The sequence below is a fragment of the Nyctibius grandis genome, chromosome 5 (genome assembly GCF_013368605.1).
Source record: "Nyctibius grandis isolate bNycGra1 chromosome 5, bNycGra1.pri, whole genome shotgun sequence".
Taxonomy (NCBI): domain Eukaryota; kingdom Metazoa; phylum Chordata; class Aves; order Nyctibiiformes; family Nyctibiidae; genus Nyctibius; species Nyctibius grandis.
The window spans coordinates 89177914-89196990 of NC_090662.1; the positions used below are offsets into that span (position 1 = coordinate 89177914).

Below are 19077 nucleotides of genomic sequence, written 5' to 3' on the forward strand. Positions count from 1 at the left end.
TTTGGATTTTTTTTCAGTTTTTTGTTTGGTTGGGAGGCAGGTATTTTTTATTACTCTGTATCCTGTAGTTAAAAAAGAAATAAATCTGTATTCTAGCATGGACAAGTAAACATCTGAAAATATGAGCTAATATAATTTCAATGCAAAATCTATTAAAAAACTAATGAATCACCAAATTCATCCTCCCCTCCAACATTATAAATCATTAGTAATAAAACGCTAGTATGATGCAGAGGCAGGCAGCAGAAGCCGTAATCACAGTCCAAAGTAACTGTACCTTTGGAGCTCATTAAGTGTATCAAGTTCTTGTAATCTATTGATTTTAGGAGCAGTGGTTCAGTTATCAATAGAAAAAGAGTAAGAGAAATTTCCAGAAAGGATTCCACATATTCCCTTGAGATATGTATTTTTCTTCCACCTTGATTTTTACATGTTTCTCTAACTAGATGCAGTGATGACCAATTCCTCTGCTCCAGCACTAAGGTAGCCAGGAGAGAGGCCAGCCCTGCCCCAACACCCTTTAATTCACATTGCTCATAAGTACCCCTGCGGTGAAGCTTTAATGGTTTCCTGCATGCCTAAGACCTAACTTTGTAAAATAGATGAAGACATGGTTCTCCTCCCAGAAGTGTTAAGTCAGAAAGAGGGTGGGGGGGGAATCTCAATCAAAAAGCCTTCTTGAGATATGTGAACCTGTGAAATGAATGTGCAGTGATGGCAGATACCTGCCTGACTCCGCAGAAAGTTTAAGTGATAACTAAGGCACATTCTAACAATGGCGGCACTAAGAATTTTATCCTTGATGTTATATTTAAAGCTCAGGCTCCAAGAAGCTGGTGAATGCAAGAAAACCAACAGACTTCAGCAAAAAGCTTGTGACTAAAACCCAGAGTTTTAAATTCTACAAAGAAAGATAGCCTAATATTATTTTTAAATTAATTTAAGAAAAAAAATCAGTCAGGTTAATAAGACAGTTTCATGCTTTTTTGAGTCTCAATTCATGATTTTTAAAAAGGTTTAATTGACTGTCATTCCTTTCCTGCAGGGGCCTAAGAGGTTGTCCAGAGAGGCGGTAGAATATCCATTCTCGCAGATACTCAAAACTCATCCAGACATGGCCCTTAGTCCCCAACCTACTTGGCCCTGCTTTGAGCCAAGGCTCAGACCAGATGGTGTCCGGGCATCCCTTCCAGCCTAAATTACTGTATGACTCTAAACAGTTACACGTTTCCCTGTAACCTCAGAGATGTGCACAGTCCTCGCTCTGTATCACAGAATCACAGAATGTTAGGGATTGGAAGGGACCTCGAGAGATCATCTAGTCCAATCCCCCTGCCGGAGCAGGATTACCTAGATCATATCACACAGGAACGCGTCCAGGCGGGTTTTGAATGTCTCCAGAGAAGGAGACTCCACAACCTCTCTGGGCAGCCTGTTCCAGTGTTCGGTCACCCTCACCGTAAAGAAGTTTTTCCTCATATTTATGCGGAACCTCCTGTGTTCCAGCTTGCACCCATTGCCCCTTGTCCTGTCAAGGGATGTCACTGAGAAGAGCCTGGCTCCATCCTCATGACACTTGCCCTTTACATATTTATAAACATTAATGAGGTCACCCCTCAGTCTCCTCTAAGCTAAAGAGACCCAGCTCCCTCAGCCTCTCCTCATAAGGGAGATGTTCCACTCCCTTAATCATCTTCGTGGCTCTGCGCTGGACTCTCTCTGGCAGTTCCCTGTCCTTCTTGAACTGAGGGGCCCAGAACTGGACACAATATTCCAGATGCGGCCTCACCAGGGCAGAGTAGAGGGGGAGGAGAACCTCTCTTGACCTGCTAACCACACCCCTTCTAATACACCCCAGGATGCCATTGGCCTTCTTGGCCACAAGGGCACATTGCTGGCTCATGGTCATCCTGTTGTCCACTAGGACCCCCAGGTCCCTTTCCCCTACGCTGCTCTCCAACAGGTCTGTCCCCAACTTGTACTGGTACATGGGGTTGTTCTTGCCCAGATGCAGGACTCTACACTTGCCCTTGTTATATTTCATTAAATGTTTCCCCGCCCAACTCTCCAGCCTGTCCAGGTCTCTCTGAATAGCTGCACAGTCTTCCGGTGTGTCAGCCACTCCTCCCAGTTTGGTGTCATCAGCGAACTTGCTGACAGTGCTCTCTATTCCCTCATCCAAGTCATTAATGAATATATTGAATAGAACTGGTCCCAGTACTGACCCTTGAGGGACTCTGCTAGACACAGGCCTCCAACTGGACTATGTCCCATTGACCACCACTCTCTGGCTTCTTTCCTTCAGCCAGTTCACAATCCACCTCACTATCTGATCATCCAGACCACACTTCCTCAGTTTAGCTGCGAGGATGCTGTGGGAGACAGTGCCAAATGCTTTACTGAAATAGAGATAGACAACATCCACAGCTTTACCATCATCTATCCACTGGGTTATGTCCTCATAAAAGGCTATCAGGTTGGTTAAGCATGACTTCCCCTTGGTGAAGCCATGTTGACTGCCCCTAATGATCCCCCTATCCTTGATGTGCCTAGAGACAGCACCAAGGACAAGTTGTTCCATTACCTTTCCGGGGATGGAGGTGAGGCTGACCGGTCTATAGTTACCCGGGTCCTCCTTCTTGCCCTTTTTGAAGACTGGAGTGACATTCGCTTTCCTCCAGTCCTCAGGCACCTCTCCCGTTGCCCACGACTTAGCAAAGATGATGGAGAGTGGCCTAGCAATGACTTCCGCCAGCTCCCTCAGCACCCGCGGGTGCATCCAATCAGGGTCCATGGATTTATGGACGTCCAGATTGCTTAATTGGTCCCTGACCCAGCCCTCTTCAACCAAGACAGATTCCTCCTCTATCCTGACTTCTTCTGGGGCCTCAGGGGTCCAGGGCTCCTCAGGACAGCCTCCAACAGTATAGACAGAGGCAAAGAAGGCATTCAGTAACTCCGCCTTCTTTTTATCCTCTGTCTCCAGGGCCCCCACCTCATTCATCAGTGGGCCTACATTGCCTCTAGTGTTGGTTTTACCTGCAATGTATTTGAAGAAGCCCTTTCTGTTGTCCTTGACCTCTCTTGCAAGGTTTAATTCCAAGGAGGCCTTAGCTTTCCTAGTTGCCTCCCTACATCCTCTGACAACAGGCTTATATTCCTCCCAAGTGGCCAGCCCCTCCTTCCGTGATCTGTACACCCTCTTCTTCCACTTGAGTTTGCCCAGCAGTTCCCTGTTTAACCATGCAGCTCTCCTGGTACCCTTCCTTGACTTCCTACCTGCTGGGATGCTCTGATCTTGAGCTCGGAAGAAGCAGTCCTTGAATGCTAACCAACTATCTTGAGCCCCCTTACCTTCTAGTACCCTGTAGCCTGTACTACAGCATTTACAATTTTGTTGACAACCAGGGGACAATTCTGAATTGTCTGCTTTCTCAGCTGGCCTGTTGCAGTCTCTTGCTGCCCCCTTTCCCCACGTGCCACAATTGGGCAGTGTACCCTGCACACCCTCCCAGCTATGCAGTGGAGCAAGGAACATCAGCATTACTGTCAGCCTAAAGCCAGCTAGGAGGATAAATGAGAAGATACCTACAATAGTCCAAAAAGCAGGCAGCAAAACAAACCGTCCAATGATATCCAACCAGACCACATCCAGCTTAAAACATCATTGTGACGTTTGCCTCACCCTTTTTGAAGAGAATCATTCCTTGCTTTTGACTCTCAGCCTTACCGCTGCATCGACAGGCAGTTCAACGCTGCAGCCCTTGACTTTCCTCGCTCTAGGCAAGGTAGCTTGCTGCAAGCCCAGTTCTGCTGTGTTGTGGAACCTCAATGCAATAACTTATTACACTGGGAAATAAGCATGAGAAAATGTGACTGTTTCTTTCTAAGCACCATGTAAGACCCATATACCTTACAGGACAGCAGACAAATGCAGAGGTGGTAAACTATCAGCTTAGAAAACCAAATCACATTATTCTAAACATTTCAATGGCAAGGCTGATTCTTCCACTTAAAACTACTGCTAATTCAGGTATCCACTAGCTCTTATATGCTTTAATCATATAACCAGCACTCATGAGGGCAAAAACTCCCTACCTCCAGAAAAAAATAAAAGAAAAAAATCTTTCAGATAAAAATAAAAATACCATCATCAGTAGATAAGTTTCCCCCACAGTATATACCGACAATGAACAGCTGATCCTATACATCCATTACAAGATAGCATTACTAAAAGCCAATCTTCAAACAGGTCACACCTTTATTAAAGGTTAGCTACGGAAAGAAAAGGGATGCAGAAAAAAAGATGTACATAACTGGATCAGACAAACCCTGCAAGATATGCTCTGGCATGTTCCAAAATGCTTCTGTTTCTTTTCCATTTTATCTCCTAACTTCATAATGTTCACAAATATATTTTAATTGTGTATGAAATAATGTCATCTGCAACTATTCCAAACACACCAGTCCTTCTGGTGAGGCCATAGGGAAGGCATTCTGGCTCTGCTCCAAGCCGAATGCTCATGCACCATATAATAGACATTCCAGAATTTGTTTCCTCCATCTGGACACTTACTGATATCCTTACTTGCTACTGTCATCACCTGGTGTAGTAATGCCTACCAGGAAAAACTGGTATCTGATAGCTAGTCTGTCATGCCACTGCATAAAAACCTCTTAGTCCCAGCATCAAGCATGATGTCTGCCATAGCCATTTGGTCTCTGGTATGTTGCTTTGCAAAAAGGCGCCTGCAAAGTTTGGGTCATCGGTGACAAAACATTAAAAGAAAAAACTAAATATCTTATTTTTAAAGAAAATTTACAATATGCAGATCCCATTTAAAGCTGTTGCAAAGGACTGTAGTCAAAGGGCCAAAACTCTCTTTTTTTTTTTTTTTTTTTACTTGCTGCTATTGTTCACTTCTTTTGACTATTCACCCCTCTGATTCTCAAGTTTTAAACCAAACAGAAACATATCCATGCAGAAACAGACAGAGCTCAATTAATCTCCACAATTGCTCTGTGTGTACATCTAAGAACACATTCAGTTTTCTCGTCTTCATGGAAGGAATTCAGAGGATTTGACTCCACCATGAGTTTCTCCAAGCAAGAGCAGCTCTGCTACTCAATAGGTAACTTGGACTCATTGCCAGCTCTTAATTTGGCTCTGCATTTGCCCTTTAGAGAAAAATTATTTTCCAGACTTCTATCTTAAATGCAGAAAGGACCCAGAATTTGAGAAGTAACTTCAGATATATGAATGTGAATATATTTTGAACTGGTATCTCCATTTGTGTGATCACAGATATTGAAAGTCTACTTTTCTGTAGTTAACTGGACGAGTGTAAGTGAAAGAGTTTAGGAGATAATGGCTGTGTTTAGATCGCACCGGAGCAGAGCAGGATGAGAGTTTGTGTTCTAAAATTCAAAGGCCCCAGGTAGTCATTGGGTTTTGGTATTACTTTTGACTCAGCTAGCCTATTAAAGAAGCAGGGACCAGCTGTATTGTTCAGATCCATATAAAAGCAAGTATTTGGTACTGATGTAGAATTTGGTTTCCATCCATCCATGTATCTGTGTTGATGCTGCAGTGCCAGCAAAAGTAGCTATAGGTTGAAATGTACTTAAATTCAAACTCTTATCAAATAAGTCCCTGAAACAGGCAGAGGAAAAGAAAGAGGAAACTGATGGCTCTTCATGGAGAAAACCACCCTATTTTTTGCCTAGCATTAGTTACATAATTTAAGTTTCCTGCAAAGAAGTTGCTCTTGTAAGAGCAGAAGCATTCAAGCGTGCTCCTATTACACTGGCTCCAGCTGTGGGTTATGACACACCAACTCTTGCCAATACAGCTACTCCCTAAGCAAGAAAACTGCTCAAGATTTATCCAATTCAGAGTTTCTTTAAGCCATCAGACCCTCAGATTCCAAAAATGAAAACCATTCTGTGGCCTCCAGTTTATGCTACCGACACGGCAGCAAGCCCTAGGTCACGGGCACGTCACAGTTAGGCCTGTGCTGCATGTCAAACTTCACAGCATCACCCGGCTGAGATCTCAGGTCTTCCCGCTACAGCTTGATCCAAAGCCCATTTAAAGCAACATAAAAGACTTCCATTGACTTCAGTGGGACTTTGGACCCATTCCCAGAAGCACAATAGCCTCTCTGATAGCTCCCAGCATCCTAAGAATTAGAGGCAACCCATCAGTTCTGGTTCCAGCTAACAGAGGTCGATGTTGCACATAAACAACAAGTGAGATGACAAAATTATTATCTGTATTCATGGAGTGCCTCCATTTCAGTTAAATGCTAGTGACATCATACGATATCACCATTCTGTAGTTTTCATGATTTCCCACAATGCTGCTGAGGAAACCTGACAGGGCTTCAGAGCCTATGGAGTCTTGAGTTGGTTTTCAAAAAAAGATATAAAATAAAAAAGCATTTTTAGTTTAACACATTATTTTGTAACTCACTGAAAAGTAATTTTATATCAGAGATCATTTTGAAATACACTTAAGTATTCACTATGTGTTCATTTATCTTTCAGGAAATGTCATAATTTTTCTTTTTGTGTTTAATAACTGCTAGTTAATTATGTACAATCCCATCCCATCTGCTTATTCCTTCACACAGCAAAATTAGAGGGCTTGATTCTACAGTCATTACTCACAGAAGGAGAGGCACTGATTTAATGGACTTCCCTGAAAAGGGATTACAGTATAGGATCCTCCGATATCGATTTTGTGACATCATCATCTTTTCCTCAGAAGCAGATGTTGATGACTCAAGATAATATCAGTGCAAGATTAGGCAGAGGCAGCCAAGTTAGAGAAAGAAAATTATTAAAAAACAAACCTCCTAATTTACAGTAGGCAGACTGCAATAAAATATTAGCTATATTCTCTGTTTTGAATAAAAGTTCTCTTTAAAAAAAAAAAAAAAATCTGAGTGATGGTTCTGTCTTTCATCTCTTGCCCTGCATACAGTTACTTTCATGAAACTATTGTGAGCTAGAGCATTTTTTGTAGGTTAATGGGTTCTCTTTGAAGGGATTAAAGTCGCATTGATTATTAATTATTTTTTGATGTTTTAAAATGATGTAAATGTCCAGAAGTTCTGCTGAGCAACATCCTGTAGAAATCAATACTGAATAAAAACAAAAGCAGCAAACAACAACAGCAAAAAGAAAAAACCCTCTGCTCAGTTCCTGGGGGAAGCAATAGTGATTCATTTCTGTTTGGAAGGTATACCGCTCCTTGGAGAATACCAGCAACTGGCATATATGATAATCATTTCTCAGTTATCTAGAGCATCCTTATTTTGATGTGTCTATCTTTCAGACTTCAGGCAAGGTCTGCAGATATTTTGCATACAGAATAAAGCTAGACACAGCAGTGCTAAGCAAATAATAAATAAATTAATTTCATTGCTGTTGGAAAAGTGTTCTTTTTTTTCTTAAATCTGCCTTGCAGTAATTTGGGAAAACACTAATTAGCATTCTTTCTGTGGAATTTTTTCTGCCAATTATCTGTACCTTTCTTCATCATATTTTAATAGAGTGTTGGGGGCTTTTTTGGTTTGTTTTTTTCTTACTCGAATTTAAAATTTCTTTGCTGTTTGTAAGTGGAATGAGAACTAGACCCTTCCTTCTTGTTTGATAGGTCAACAAGAAGCAAAGACTTTCCGTGTTAAAATGACTTCCATATGACTGAGGAAGTGATCCTGAAAAGCTGTGGTGGATATAACAGACATGTGGCAAACAGCAGATTACACAAAGGTAACAAGGCAATTAGGACAGTCTGTGGTCTGTTCTGGGGACTCCTCTCAGCCTTGAAGAACAGCCCCTTCTTGGTTGATTCTAGAGATGAGTCAAGGAAATGACGGAAAGCTTTTAAAATTGAAGGAGCTGCTGATCCGATTGGCAACTTAGTGACTGGGACCTACCTCTCACCCCAAAGACTTGGCCTTTGCATTATATAGTCAGAAGTCAACATAACTAAATTGGGGACCTACAGGTTTATAGCACACAAAGAAGCTACCGTTGTTCAAACCCTTCCAACATGACTAGAAGACCCATGTCTCTACCTCCTAAAGAGCACTAAGGGCCAATCATTTCAAAATCACAGCTGTTAGATTGACAGGCAACACTATCTGTTTTTCCCAAAGTACTTAAAAAGGAATTTAGGATGTTTATCCTCCAAGAGGTTCATCTCTTCCAAACAGCTACCTTGTGTTAAATCTCTGGCTGACATAGAATAGCAGAGTTGTTGACTTCTGTTATCTCCACTCAGCTCCTCTGAAGTGCTCAGTGCCTGTGCTTGTGTCCCACTCGAATTTTTCCATCCCCAACATTATGTTTTCTACCCATTCACAGTGCCTATCCTACATACTCTCTTTTCATGTCCATGCTGCCACCTCAAGACCAGCATACTGAAAGCTGAGTGTATTAATTCCCTTAAAAACATATGTCCTCATAGCTCTCTTCCCTGTTACCATCAGCTGTGTCACTAACTTTCCCATCACTGATGTTCACTGTGAAGCATTTCTTCTCTAAATACAGAAGAGAAAATGCAAAGATAATCACAGTAATTTGAGCACAGCACATACTACTTTTGCTCTGGTATAATGTGCTATCTTTATGGTGAGCCAGACTTGATGCATATCATTTTATTTCTGGAACTCCTTCATTTAAAAGCCACTGTAATTTCCTAGCATAGGAATGAAGGAGTTCCAGAAATGAAATGCATCACGTTTGGCTTACCGTAAAGACAGCAGACTTCCTCCTTATGAGCTGCTCCCTTCACGGGCTGTATTCATTCAAGCTTACACAGTGCTATGAAAAGCAAGGTAACCTTTTTGTTACAAGCATCTCCCATTCTCTAGTCATCTGTTACACATTGCGCACATGGCAGCTGGTATGTGTTGCCACATTTCTTTCGTAAAGATTTTTCTCTTTTCAAGTATACATTGAAGGAAGCTTAATTAAAAAAAAGTTATAATAGCTTTTGTGTGCAGAACATATTTAATAAGTCATTCTCGATTTTCTAAGTAGACTCCTATGTAATAAACTCTGTGTAAAGATTTTCATTTTAAAACATTGTTAACATTTATCAAGGTTTGATTTTTTTTTCCTTTACATTGCAACCAATTACATTTTGCTGCAAAAATAGAATCTTTAATATCTTGAGTAACACAAGCATAATCACTAATTTACTAGAGGATAAGAGTGGGTAGGATGATAAAATTGATACAAACTTCTCCCATGGAAAAGGCAAATCATTTTAAAGAACACTTAAAACTAAAATTAACTACGAGCCTTTTAAGTTGTTCAGCAGAAAGACCTGTTTTCAAAGCTTTATTTTTTTGACATTTATCATCCTGACCTATATGCTTAAGTAAAAAAAGCTCTCTTCTCCAGAGCTGAGACTGTCGAGTAAAATGAGTCTCAATATGGACATAGACAAGACTTTGTTCGGTTTAACATTTATTCTGAAGCTCTGTAAGGTCATTTCATGATCTGTCTGGATTGCTCTGTGTGGTGACATCAGAAATGCAGAGATTAGTGGGTTTCTCAAGTTCATTCAGCACAACACGTGTAAGCCCTTTAATGATCGCCATGGGATCACCACAGGTAAGTCTTTATTCAGCATGGTCCCTGTCTTAACCTGAATGAGGGATCACCCTTGAGTGCAGCTTCTGTCTGAGGTGATGCAACCTAGAAATTGCCTTATTGACCTCTTGCAATTTGAGTCTGGGGCTTATAACTCCTGCAGAGATGAAAGACCTTTTCTTGATGGTCCACTATCATTTCACCATAATGAAGCCAGAAATTTGCCAAAGAGTAATAGCAGACCCTTATTCCAGTGGCAGAGAGGGTTTTGCCAATGTCTACTACAAATTCTGTAAACATGAGGTGGCATCCAAGCATCATCTTCATTAGCTTTGCCCTCTAGAATCATCCTAGCCTAGAAATAGTCCATGAAAATAATGCAATGAGAGAGAATGTGATTCGTAGAAGTTTTAAGCTAAGGATGGCCATTCATAAAGTTTTTTCAAAAGAAAAAAGTGTATGTTTTTGCTGGAAGGATACTTTTCTCTCCCATATGACCTGGATATTCTCAGACTAATGGTAGGCAGCAAGGTTCGGACTGTTTTACCTCAGTAGCTCCTCTGAGTCTGTCCCATCATGAGGAAATCTTACATTAGTTTTGCAAACAAAAATGAACTGGTAAGATAGGGAGGCTCTTATTTTGGTACTGGCAGGACACTGCCGTTAGGAGAAAAAAAAACAACCTTGTTTTCTCAATAAGAGTTTCAGTTAGCATCTCTTAGACAGAGAAGTGATGCTAAAAGGACTCTTACCAAAATTCTCATTAAGTGTCCACTTCTTTTCAAGCCAGAAGTAAACAGTGGTGAAGAACTGGGGCTCCCAGCTGTGAAATCAGCCTCTCTCTTAAAAAGGCTTCTCCCACAAAAGGAGGCAGTGCCCTGAAAGCATGGATTTTGCTTCAGATTATTAACATTAGATGCAGATATTCTTGAAAATTACACCAACAGAAACACGTCCTTTGTTGGGTAAGGCGGTATGGAGTGAACTCTTACAGAACCTAAATCTCTTTGAATGCCTTGGTCAATGTAAACCTAAATTTAGACTTCACTATGACACCAAACTCCACAAACTGATGTACTAGTGGACAAAAGTCTAACCTGCCAGACATAAAGAATTGTCCTTGCTAGGTGAAAGAAAGAGGGTGATGCTGCTCTGTCTGCAGAACCTGAAGAGCATACAAGACTGACATACAAAGACCTCAGTCTCCTGGAAATAAGAGATGCACTTTTTTATTTGTATTTATAGACAGTTTTCCTGAAGGGTGTCATCCTTCCTATTTAGTCCATACATGGAACTGCTGTGACAACCAGTTTTCTCATTGTTTGGTCAGTCCCTCTTGGAGGTGTAACAGATTGTAAATGATGTCCCAGTATCAGGTTTGGCATGTTTAAGGTGCTTTTGTCCCCTACTTAAGGTCTATCTTCTTCCACACAAATAATACAGCAAGGAAATATAAAAACACTCAGGTGCAAGCTACTAACAACAGGGGACATCTGACATATCAGTCACACATCCAGGGCAGAACTTCAACTGGCCAAAGCTCAGTATAGACATGACTAAGGAAAGGTTGCTGGATTGAAGTTAGAAAAGATGGGAAAGATAACATCAGTCACTGGAAACAGAGAGCGTGTCTACTTTTTACTGTTCTTTATTTAGCTGAAGTACAGCTTTTCCTTTTGGCTGTGATCAGCCATGCCTTTGCCACACCAAAGTGAGACAAATACAAAGCAAGCTGCTAAGGACTGTGCATTCCAGCCATTCAGAGACGGAAACACCAGAGAAGACAGACCAGTTACAAAATGGCAACATACTAAGAGATTCCTACAGCAGAGTGTTTGGACGCTTTTCTCTGAAGCAGGACTCAACCCTGTTTTTCTCTCAAGTACTGTAAACCCATATTAATAGCTGAGCTCACACACAATACTTTTGTTCTGCTAGTTTCTAAACGAGCCATGAGGTAAGAAAACCACTAAAGAAAGAGAATGATAAAGGTTCAAGATCACATTGCTGTTTTTCCAAGAAAGATTACGATATTGCTTTGGGGCTCAAAAAGCATTCACACTGCACTCTGAAAGAAGAAACTAAATATTACTTGCCCATAGGCAACAACATCAGGCACATAACATGCAGTGAGCAATATCCCTGTTTGATTTCCTTTTGTCACTGACCGTACCAGCAACCTTAGACAATGTCAGGAGTTGGAACAAGTTGGCACTATTGCTTTACACCATGAAATACGACAACTAGAAGGAAAGAGAAAATTTGCTTTTAGCAGTTTTATCACTGTACAAAGTCTGCCGATGATTTTACAAACTGCCAGATGGGCACCAAGGCCATGTGAAGCAGATACAGCTTAGCAAGTGACATTTGGGCTGCTAATGCTGAAACAGCAAGCATGCAGACATCAGTTTTGCCCGTCTTCAGATTCATCCGTTCAATGCCGCTGCTTTTTCAATGAGATTAACTTCCAGATGGAACACCAATTTAATAACTTGAGGCTAGATAATTTTAATGTTGCTTCAACAGGCTGGCAGAACTAAACAGCACAAAACTAGGGAAATGCCTTGTTTTGAAATTAATGGTTTTCAATTATTTGTCACTGAAAAAATATGTAGAAACTCTGAGAATTTGTAGAATTGAATTGCACATGTAGAAAACTCAGTGAATTTCAGTCTCAGGAAAGTGGTCCTACTCGAGTCAACTGAAACAAGCGTTGCTCTTGCTTCCCCAACTTCTTCCCTGTAACCACATTTACTTTGAGCATCCTCTGAAGTCTCAGGTCTCCTCTCATTGTAGTTTCTAATAATAATATACAAGACAACTAATTACAGTAGACTTGCTGTCCAACCAAAGTCATAATCCAGTCACACATGGCATTACTGATGCACCTGTACCTTGAGTTACAGCTTTACCTTCTCTTACACTACAAAATTCTGCTAATGCTCATCAGCTTTCTTTGTCATTCCAGTCCTGGGTTTGTCTGAGTTTCATCTGGCTCTGAAGTAATGGTTACTTTCCAACAGAATGAAAATCTAAGGCCTTGGCTACCTTCAAACCTTTACCAATTCTCTTGAGATTTATTATTTATTTTACAAGTATAGTATTTTACAAATTTAAACTATTTCCTGTCTTGCTTTACCATAGTAATTTCTGTCACAGTAGTGGTAGTAAACCCACCACCAAAACACCTTGATTTTTTAAAAAAGCCAGGATTCAGAGTAATATAAACTCTTGTGATTGTGGGATAAAACAGTTAACTTAAAACAGTGCATTTCTATATTAGGGAACAAACTAGAATAGAAATTAACTGCAGTCCTTCAGCTTTCTGCTGGGCGTTAACATCCACAGTCCTACTTTCTTGAAAAAAAAAAAATATATCACCCAATTCCAAGGAACAAAATTTTGTCTGTACATTAACATTTTATCTTGCATAAATGTATGTTTCAGCAGTTATGAAAATGAGACAGCTGACAGTTGACTACTATATGCGAACAGATGCTGTGAAAGCTTCCCTTTAAATAGTTCTGTCAATGCAATGTCAATTTTAGAAGTGACACCACTGCTGGTCTAGGACATGATCCTGCAAACTCTTATTCACAGAGGGAGTCCTGCTGATTTCCATAGAACATTTACATTTGTAAGACTCTGAAAGGTCGGGTCCTTAGTTGCAGAGCTCTCCTTAACAGTGACTGACAAATATACAACGAAGTTTTTAGCAGTGCTGAACACTGTACTTTAGGGCAATGACATTTACATGGTATTCGCCTAGACGGTACATTTTCTTTCAGAAGTTACAGGAAGCATATTAAATATGCTTGAGAAACCATTAAGGGAGCGAAAGCATAAAGATAAAAAATGTCATGTGAAACCAGGTTTGAAGCATTAAGCAGAACTTTGAAAAATTAATCTGCCGAGAAGACAGGCTGAGCCTGAACACAGCACGGTACTGATCAGAAAGCGATGTTGAATTCTGCCACGATAAAACCGACACGGTCCAGCACCCGCCCCTTTGTTAGCTCCATTTTCACATCGGGTCTCTTGGCGGCGGGATGCATGAAAGACAAGAGACATTTAATGGGGGCACGCGTGGCGGCGGGGTGTGTTCCCCCGCAGCCAGCGCCGCAGCCGGGCGGTGCCCGGGGCCGGGGCGGGCGGTGCTGAAGGACAGCGCGGCGTCCCCGCCACGGCCCGGCCCGCGGGGCAAGTGCACCCCCAAAACGCCACCTTACCCCTCCCGCAGCACCCCCGCCGGGAAGCGGGTAACTTTGGAGGAGGCGGAAGATGGGAGGAAGCGCCGCCGCAGCTCCCCCGGGCTCCTGGCACTTTCGGAGGGGCTGCGGGAGCGCATCTCGCCCCGAGGCACGGCGGAGCGGGCCGCCCGCCCGCCCGTCCGACCGCGCACCGCGGGGCGGCACCGCCCGCCCGCCCCTCCCCGGCCCCAAATCCACATGTGGATCCTGCGCGGCTGCCCGCGGGAGCACAAAGCGGGGACAGCCGGGGCTGAGCCCCTGCCTCCACCGCCCCGCGGGAGAGGCGGAGCGGGCACAGCCGCCTGGCCGTGCCCGGGCGCCGCGGTCCCCCCGGGAAGGCACACAAAGGCGGCGCGAAGGGGGCTCGGTCCCCACGGGAGGTGGGGACCCGCACCCCTCCCCTTCCCCGGCACTTACCTTCAGCAACACAAAGAGCCAGAGCAGACAGGAGCGGGCCCCCGGGGCCCCCCGCCGGCGGCGGCCGGGCATCGGGGGGGACGGCGGCCGCGGCCCGCGGGGGCGGCGGGGCAGGGGGGGCTGCTGCTCCTCTGCCCCTCGCCTCCCTCCGCTCGGCTCCAAGCCGTGCCCGGCAATGGCGAATTGCGGCAGCATCAGGCGGCCGGCGGCGGCGCCGACCTCCCCGCCGAGCGGCGCATCCTGCCGCCCCCCGCCCCTTTTATTTGGGGTTTGCGGCGGGGAGGAGGAGGTGGAGGAGGAGAAGGAGGAGGAAGGGGAGGTGGCGGCGGCGGGGAGTGTCTCCCCTCGCAGGAGTTTGGGCGATCGCGCCCCTCGCTGCACGGGAAGGGATGAGGAGAGCCGCTCGCCGGCTCCGGGAGCGGGGTCTCCTCTGCGGGAGCGGTCCCAGCCCCCAGCGAGGGCTGGGAGCCGGCAGCCGCCGCCCTCGCTCCCCCCGCACCGCCCTACCCCGCCGCCACCCCTCCCGCTCACCCTCTCTCAACAGCATCTCCTCTCCGCGGGCAGGAAAAGCGAGGCGGCAGGCACCCCCCTACCCCCCCCCAACACGCACAACAGTCCCTCCCCAATGTCATTTTTCCTGCCTTCCTCCCCCGCCGCGAGCAGGGGACAGAGATGCCGCGAACACCCGGTAGCGGGGGGGAGGCCCGGCTGGCGGAGCAGAGAGAGCCCCGCACGGGGCTCGGGGCTTCGGCGGGTGGCGGCTGCTCCTTGGTTGCGGCTCTCTTGGAGCTGTAGCCGGTACCCAGGTACCAGTAGCAGGCACAGCGTTTGGAAACAACGCAGACTTCCTTAGGGCTGTTCTCAGGAGGTAGAAGAAAGCGTGTGGACAACTCTTCAGAGGTTCAAGGTACCCCCTGCAAGGGGTGGAAAAGAACTCATCCTGTCCCGCAAGATACTCAGGCTCAGTGATTAGAGGGGCACATGGAGAAATCTGAGGCCATGTCTCCCCCCACCTCCCCAGTCCTGCAATTTGATCAGGGTCATCTCCAAATTTAAGGATAGGCAAGCTGTTCATCTTTGCAAGAGTCTTGTTTAAGATGATGTCCCCAGGAAAAAGGGGGGAAGGGGGAATGAAAACAAAACCAAAAACCACACATACGTCCCCCCCCCATTCGACCACTATGATGAGAGCAGTCTTTCCAAAACGAGACGACTGTATGAGAATCTGGTTTATCACCAACCACACGCTCACTCACACCAATATAAATTGGGGTGCATCCTCAGCACAGCTATCAGAGCTATAACCAGTATCGATCTGAACAAAATAGGGTCGTAAGTGTAACAAGGCTGTGTCTGGGGCATTAAACTTCAGAGCAGCTTTGGATCTAGATGTGGTTCCGTTGCTTATAGTAACGGGCCACCACCTCACTTTTCCTTAAACTAAAATAGTGGCTGAAAGTAGATTCAGGGTTTGTTTTCAAGTTCTCTAAGTCATTTAGCGAAGATGAACTCTATTACATTCTTATGGGAATGTCCTTTAAACTGATCAATTACAAAGTTGTTTTCTAACAGCATTACTAGATTAGGCAGTAATGAATCTGCATTTCAGAGCCCTGCCTGGCTTATACGTGGTGTATTTTTGATTTTCATATAATTTGGGCTTTCAGTCAACAAAAGCTTGGTTTCAAAGTGGCCAAAGCCAGAGAGGGATGTGCTTATTTTGTACTGAAATGGGCCCTTGAGCAAGTGATTTGCCACACTTGATGGGGATTAATCCAGAAAATGAAGCAGAAATTCAGGTCCTCTGTCGATACTGGCACAAAGCCCAAATTTAGAGCTCCAGAAGGCAAATGCTGTTCTTATCTTCATTTATAAGAAGCTGGGGACAGAAAAGACCTACTCAATGCTACCAGTGAAGGACACAGGCCTCTCTTGGGTACCCATCACACTGTTGGTGTTTGGAGCATTATCTGAAATTGGTATGCAAGGGGTTAATCGTAGCTAAATTCCCTTCTGTACACAGATACAGGATGAAGAGAGAGGTTATCTGAAAGACAGAGCAGTGAATTTATTTAGGAAATTAAGATTGTCATCAGTACTTGAGAGCTGTGGATTGAATTTTAGGCTAGGAACTTCTTGTTTACTAAGTGAATTAAATTTTAATAGTCAATCATTTTCGACATTAAGATTTTACTTTATGTAGTCTTTCTTCTGCAATATTCCACTCACAATATTTAGATATTAAAATGATGACAGCATAAAGAAGACTGAAGACTAAAGATACCTAAAAATTAAAAAAAAAAAAAAAAAAAAAATTCCACTAGCATTTTAGCCTTGAATGAACACTGAATCAAAGAGTTCAAGTGAACAATAGCTGAAAGAAGTGAGAAGTGTTTCTGGCATGAAATGTTCAGTAAAAGACTAAGATATTAGAACATTGTGGTCTGGCTGTTGCAGCAAAGAAAAATGCAGTCAAGAGAATGCAAGAATTGCATCCTTTTTAAATTATGGGGGTCTAGTGGCACTCAACCTTTTTAGAAAGTGTCAGTGCTGTGGAAGATTCCAATTTGCCAATAGAAGTAAATCCTTCAGAAAATTATAATTCAGTCCTTTTTTTTAAATTAAAAAATTAAAAATTAAAAAAGGCGTTTTCTAGCAGCTATTCAGGATTGTGTTAGACACAAGTAGCAGAACAGTTCCTGCCAAGGAAGGCCTACACCTGAGTAGAGAAAGAAGGCATAAGGTGAGCAAAGCTATCAAGCAAAGATTGGCATACTGGAGAGGTTGGCTCCAGGCTTTTTCAATGGGTGAAACCTGCAAAGTCATACAAAGTATTTCTTAAGAACGCAAGAAAGTAGGATGTGAAGGAGGAGCAAAAGAAATTTCTTCTTTTCTGAACAGGAGGTGTGAAAAGTAAATACAGACTGGAGCAAAAAAAAAAAGGAACTATGAAAACAAAGGCAACCTTATTTGTTTCTAGCATCTAAACAATACAAACAGTTAAGTCTATTAATAAAGTCATCAAAGCTTTAAAAATAATGAGACAATGAGATATCTTCTATTTACTCATTAAAAAAGAAGCAGGGCAATTTGTAAGTGTTTGCAAGTGGTCAGTTAGTGAAAGATACTGATACAAGCATATTGCAGAAGCCCTTCAAGCCCCTATCCACCAGTAAAAGGTACACCGACAGTCAAAAGGCTTCCTAAGGGCTCTATAACCCATTACATCACTCCAGGAGGGAAGGAAGCACATATTCAGCAGCATACCTCACAAATTAATCTGGAATTTGGCTTATTTGAATGAAAAAAATATGCAAACATTTGAGAAAAAATAAAAAAAAATAAACATCAGCAGAAAAGTGCTCAAATAGGGAGCCTGTTCTGGAGTCAAACACGGCTTTTTCTGAATCAGATACTGTGGTTTTGGTGATTTAACCTAGAACTTACACACACACACTTTGCATTCCAGAAATCTGAAAAACCCCTTCTTGGCACAGTACAAGCTGAAACATACTCCCAGTTAACTTAGAAGGCCCTATAGCAAGGACAAAGTCAAAGCCCCAGCCTTTGCATTTGTGTAGCTCCTGCAATACAAAGCAGGTAAGTGAACAGCGAGACCTTCGCTCCACCAGCAAGATCCCTTGACTCACATAAGGCTGACGCTCAGGAATCTGTGCCATCTTTTCTCAGAATTTATTGAAGATCATATGTGGCATTATGGCATGGATATACGGCCAGAGCATGTTGCATTATGAGCATTTCTCATTTTTCCCTAGGAATCTGTTCTAAGCGTATACTTGGAAGGCATCCTAATTTTTCTTGGGCTATGATGTATGCTGGGCTGCAGTGGTATTAGAGCAGGTTTAAGGGACTTTGGTTCTCTCTGAATCCGCCTAGCAGAATTACGGTGAAGCGAAAAATTTGGAGCAGAGGGACCTGACAGTGAAGTGCATAACAGAGTATCATGATACAGATGAAATTCCCAGAGTCCTATCTGTGCTCACTAGAGTTACTGTAAAATCTGGGGATGTGTTATTTTGTGATCACCAACTGCTTCAAGGCTGTGCTAGTGACAACGCTAGAGCTCTATCTTTAATTTAATGACCTGATGAATTAAAGCAATCGTGGTTGCTTGTAATCAGTGATTTAATGAATGTAATATCCTAACTGAACCAGCACTTATTACCATTTATCACTCTAGATTATTAGGGGAAAACAAAAAATTAAGACGTTTTGTGGTTTCAAACATTTATAAGAGCGTTCCTGCTTGTGGATTACATGGACTGAATTTCAGGTTTACAGTAAATTCTCCCCTTGCCCCTGAAAATCCCAAAGCAACACTCAGTCAGATCTACCAGGTCTGGCTGGCCTAGGGGGGAAAAGCTGCAAATTACCATTTATTCTTAGCTGCAGTGTAAGCCCAGATTTATATGAAGCTTTACAGGCCTCAGCAAGTCTGGATAAATATGGCATGAAATGAGGTTTATAAAAAAACCTCTGTAAGTAGAAGTCCTAGTCCATGAAGCTTTTGAAGCAAAGCTATTTTTCAGTGACAAATGTTTTTATGAAAAAAAGCATGGATCCTTCTTAAATATATTCTCACCTAAAGTCCTTTCTTTTCAGTGACAGGAATGGATAAAACAACAACAAAAACAAGTGCAAAGGGTTGCTAGAATAATGCACACAGGTTGCCACTTATGCGTTCAAGTGCAAATCTATCTTCACTTTCTTTTTGATAAGTATAGGCCCTGTGACTTTTAAATGTATGTCCCACAGACCCCCAACAAACAATTTGACA

The 19077-nt window shown here is 43.1% G+C and overlaps 1 protein-coding gene across 1 annotated transcript in view; it reads right to left on the reverse strand.

Moving 5' to 3' along the window:
* The window catches only part of PTPRO (protein tyrosine phosphatase receptor type O), a 157224-nt gene extending 142750 nt beyond the window's left edge, over nt 1-14474 (reverse strand). Inside the window, 3 exon segments of the mRNA XM_068401932.1 lie at nt 14280-14332; nt 14335-14374; nt 14376-14474. Coding sequence (XP_068258033.1) covers nt 14280-14332; nt 14335-14374; nt 14376-14474 — 192 coding nt within the window.
* Nucleotides 14475-19077: the final 4603 nt, after the last annotated feature.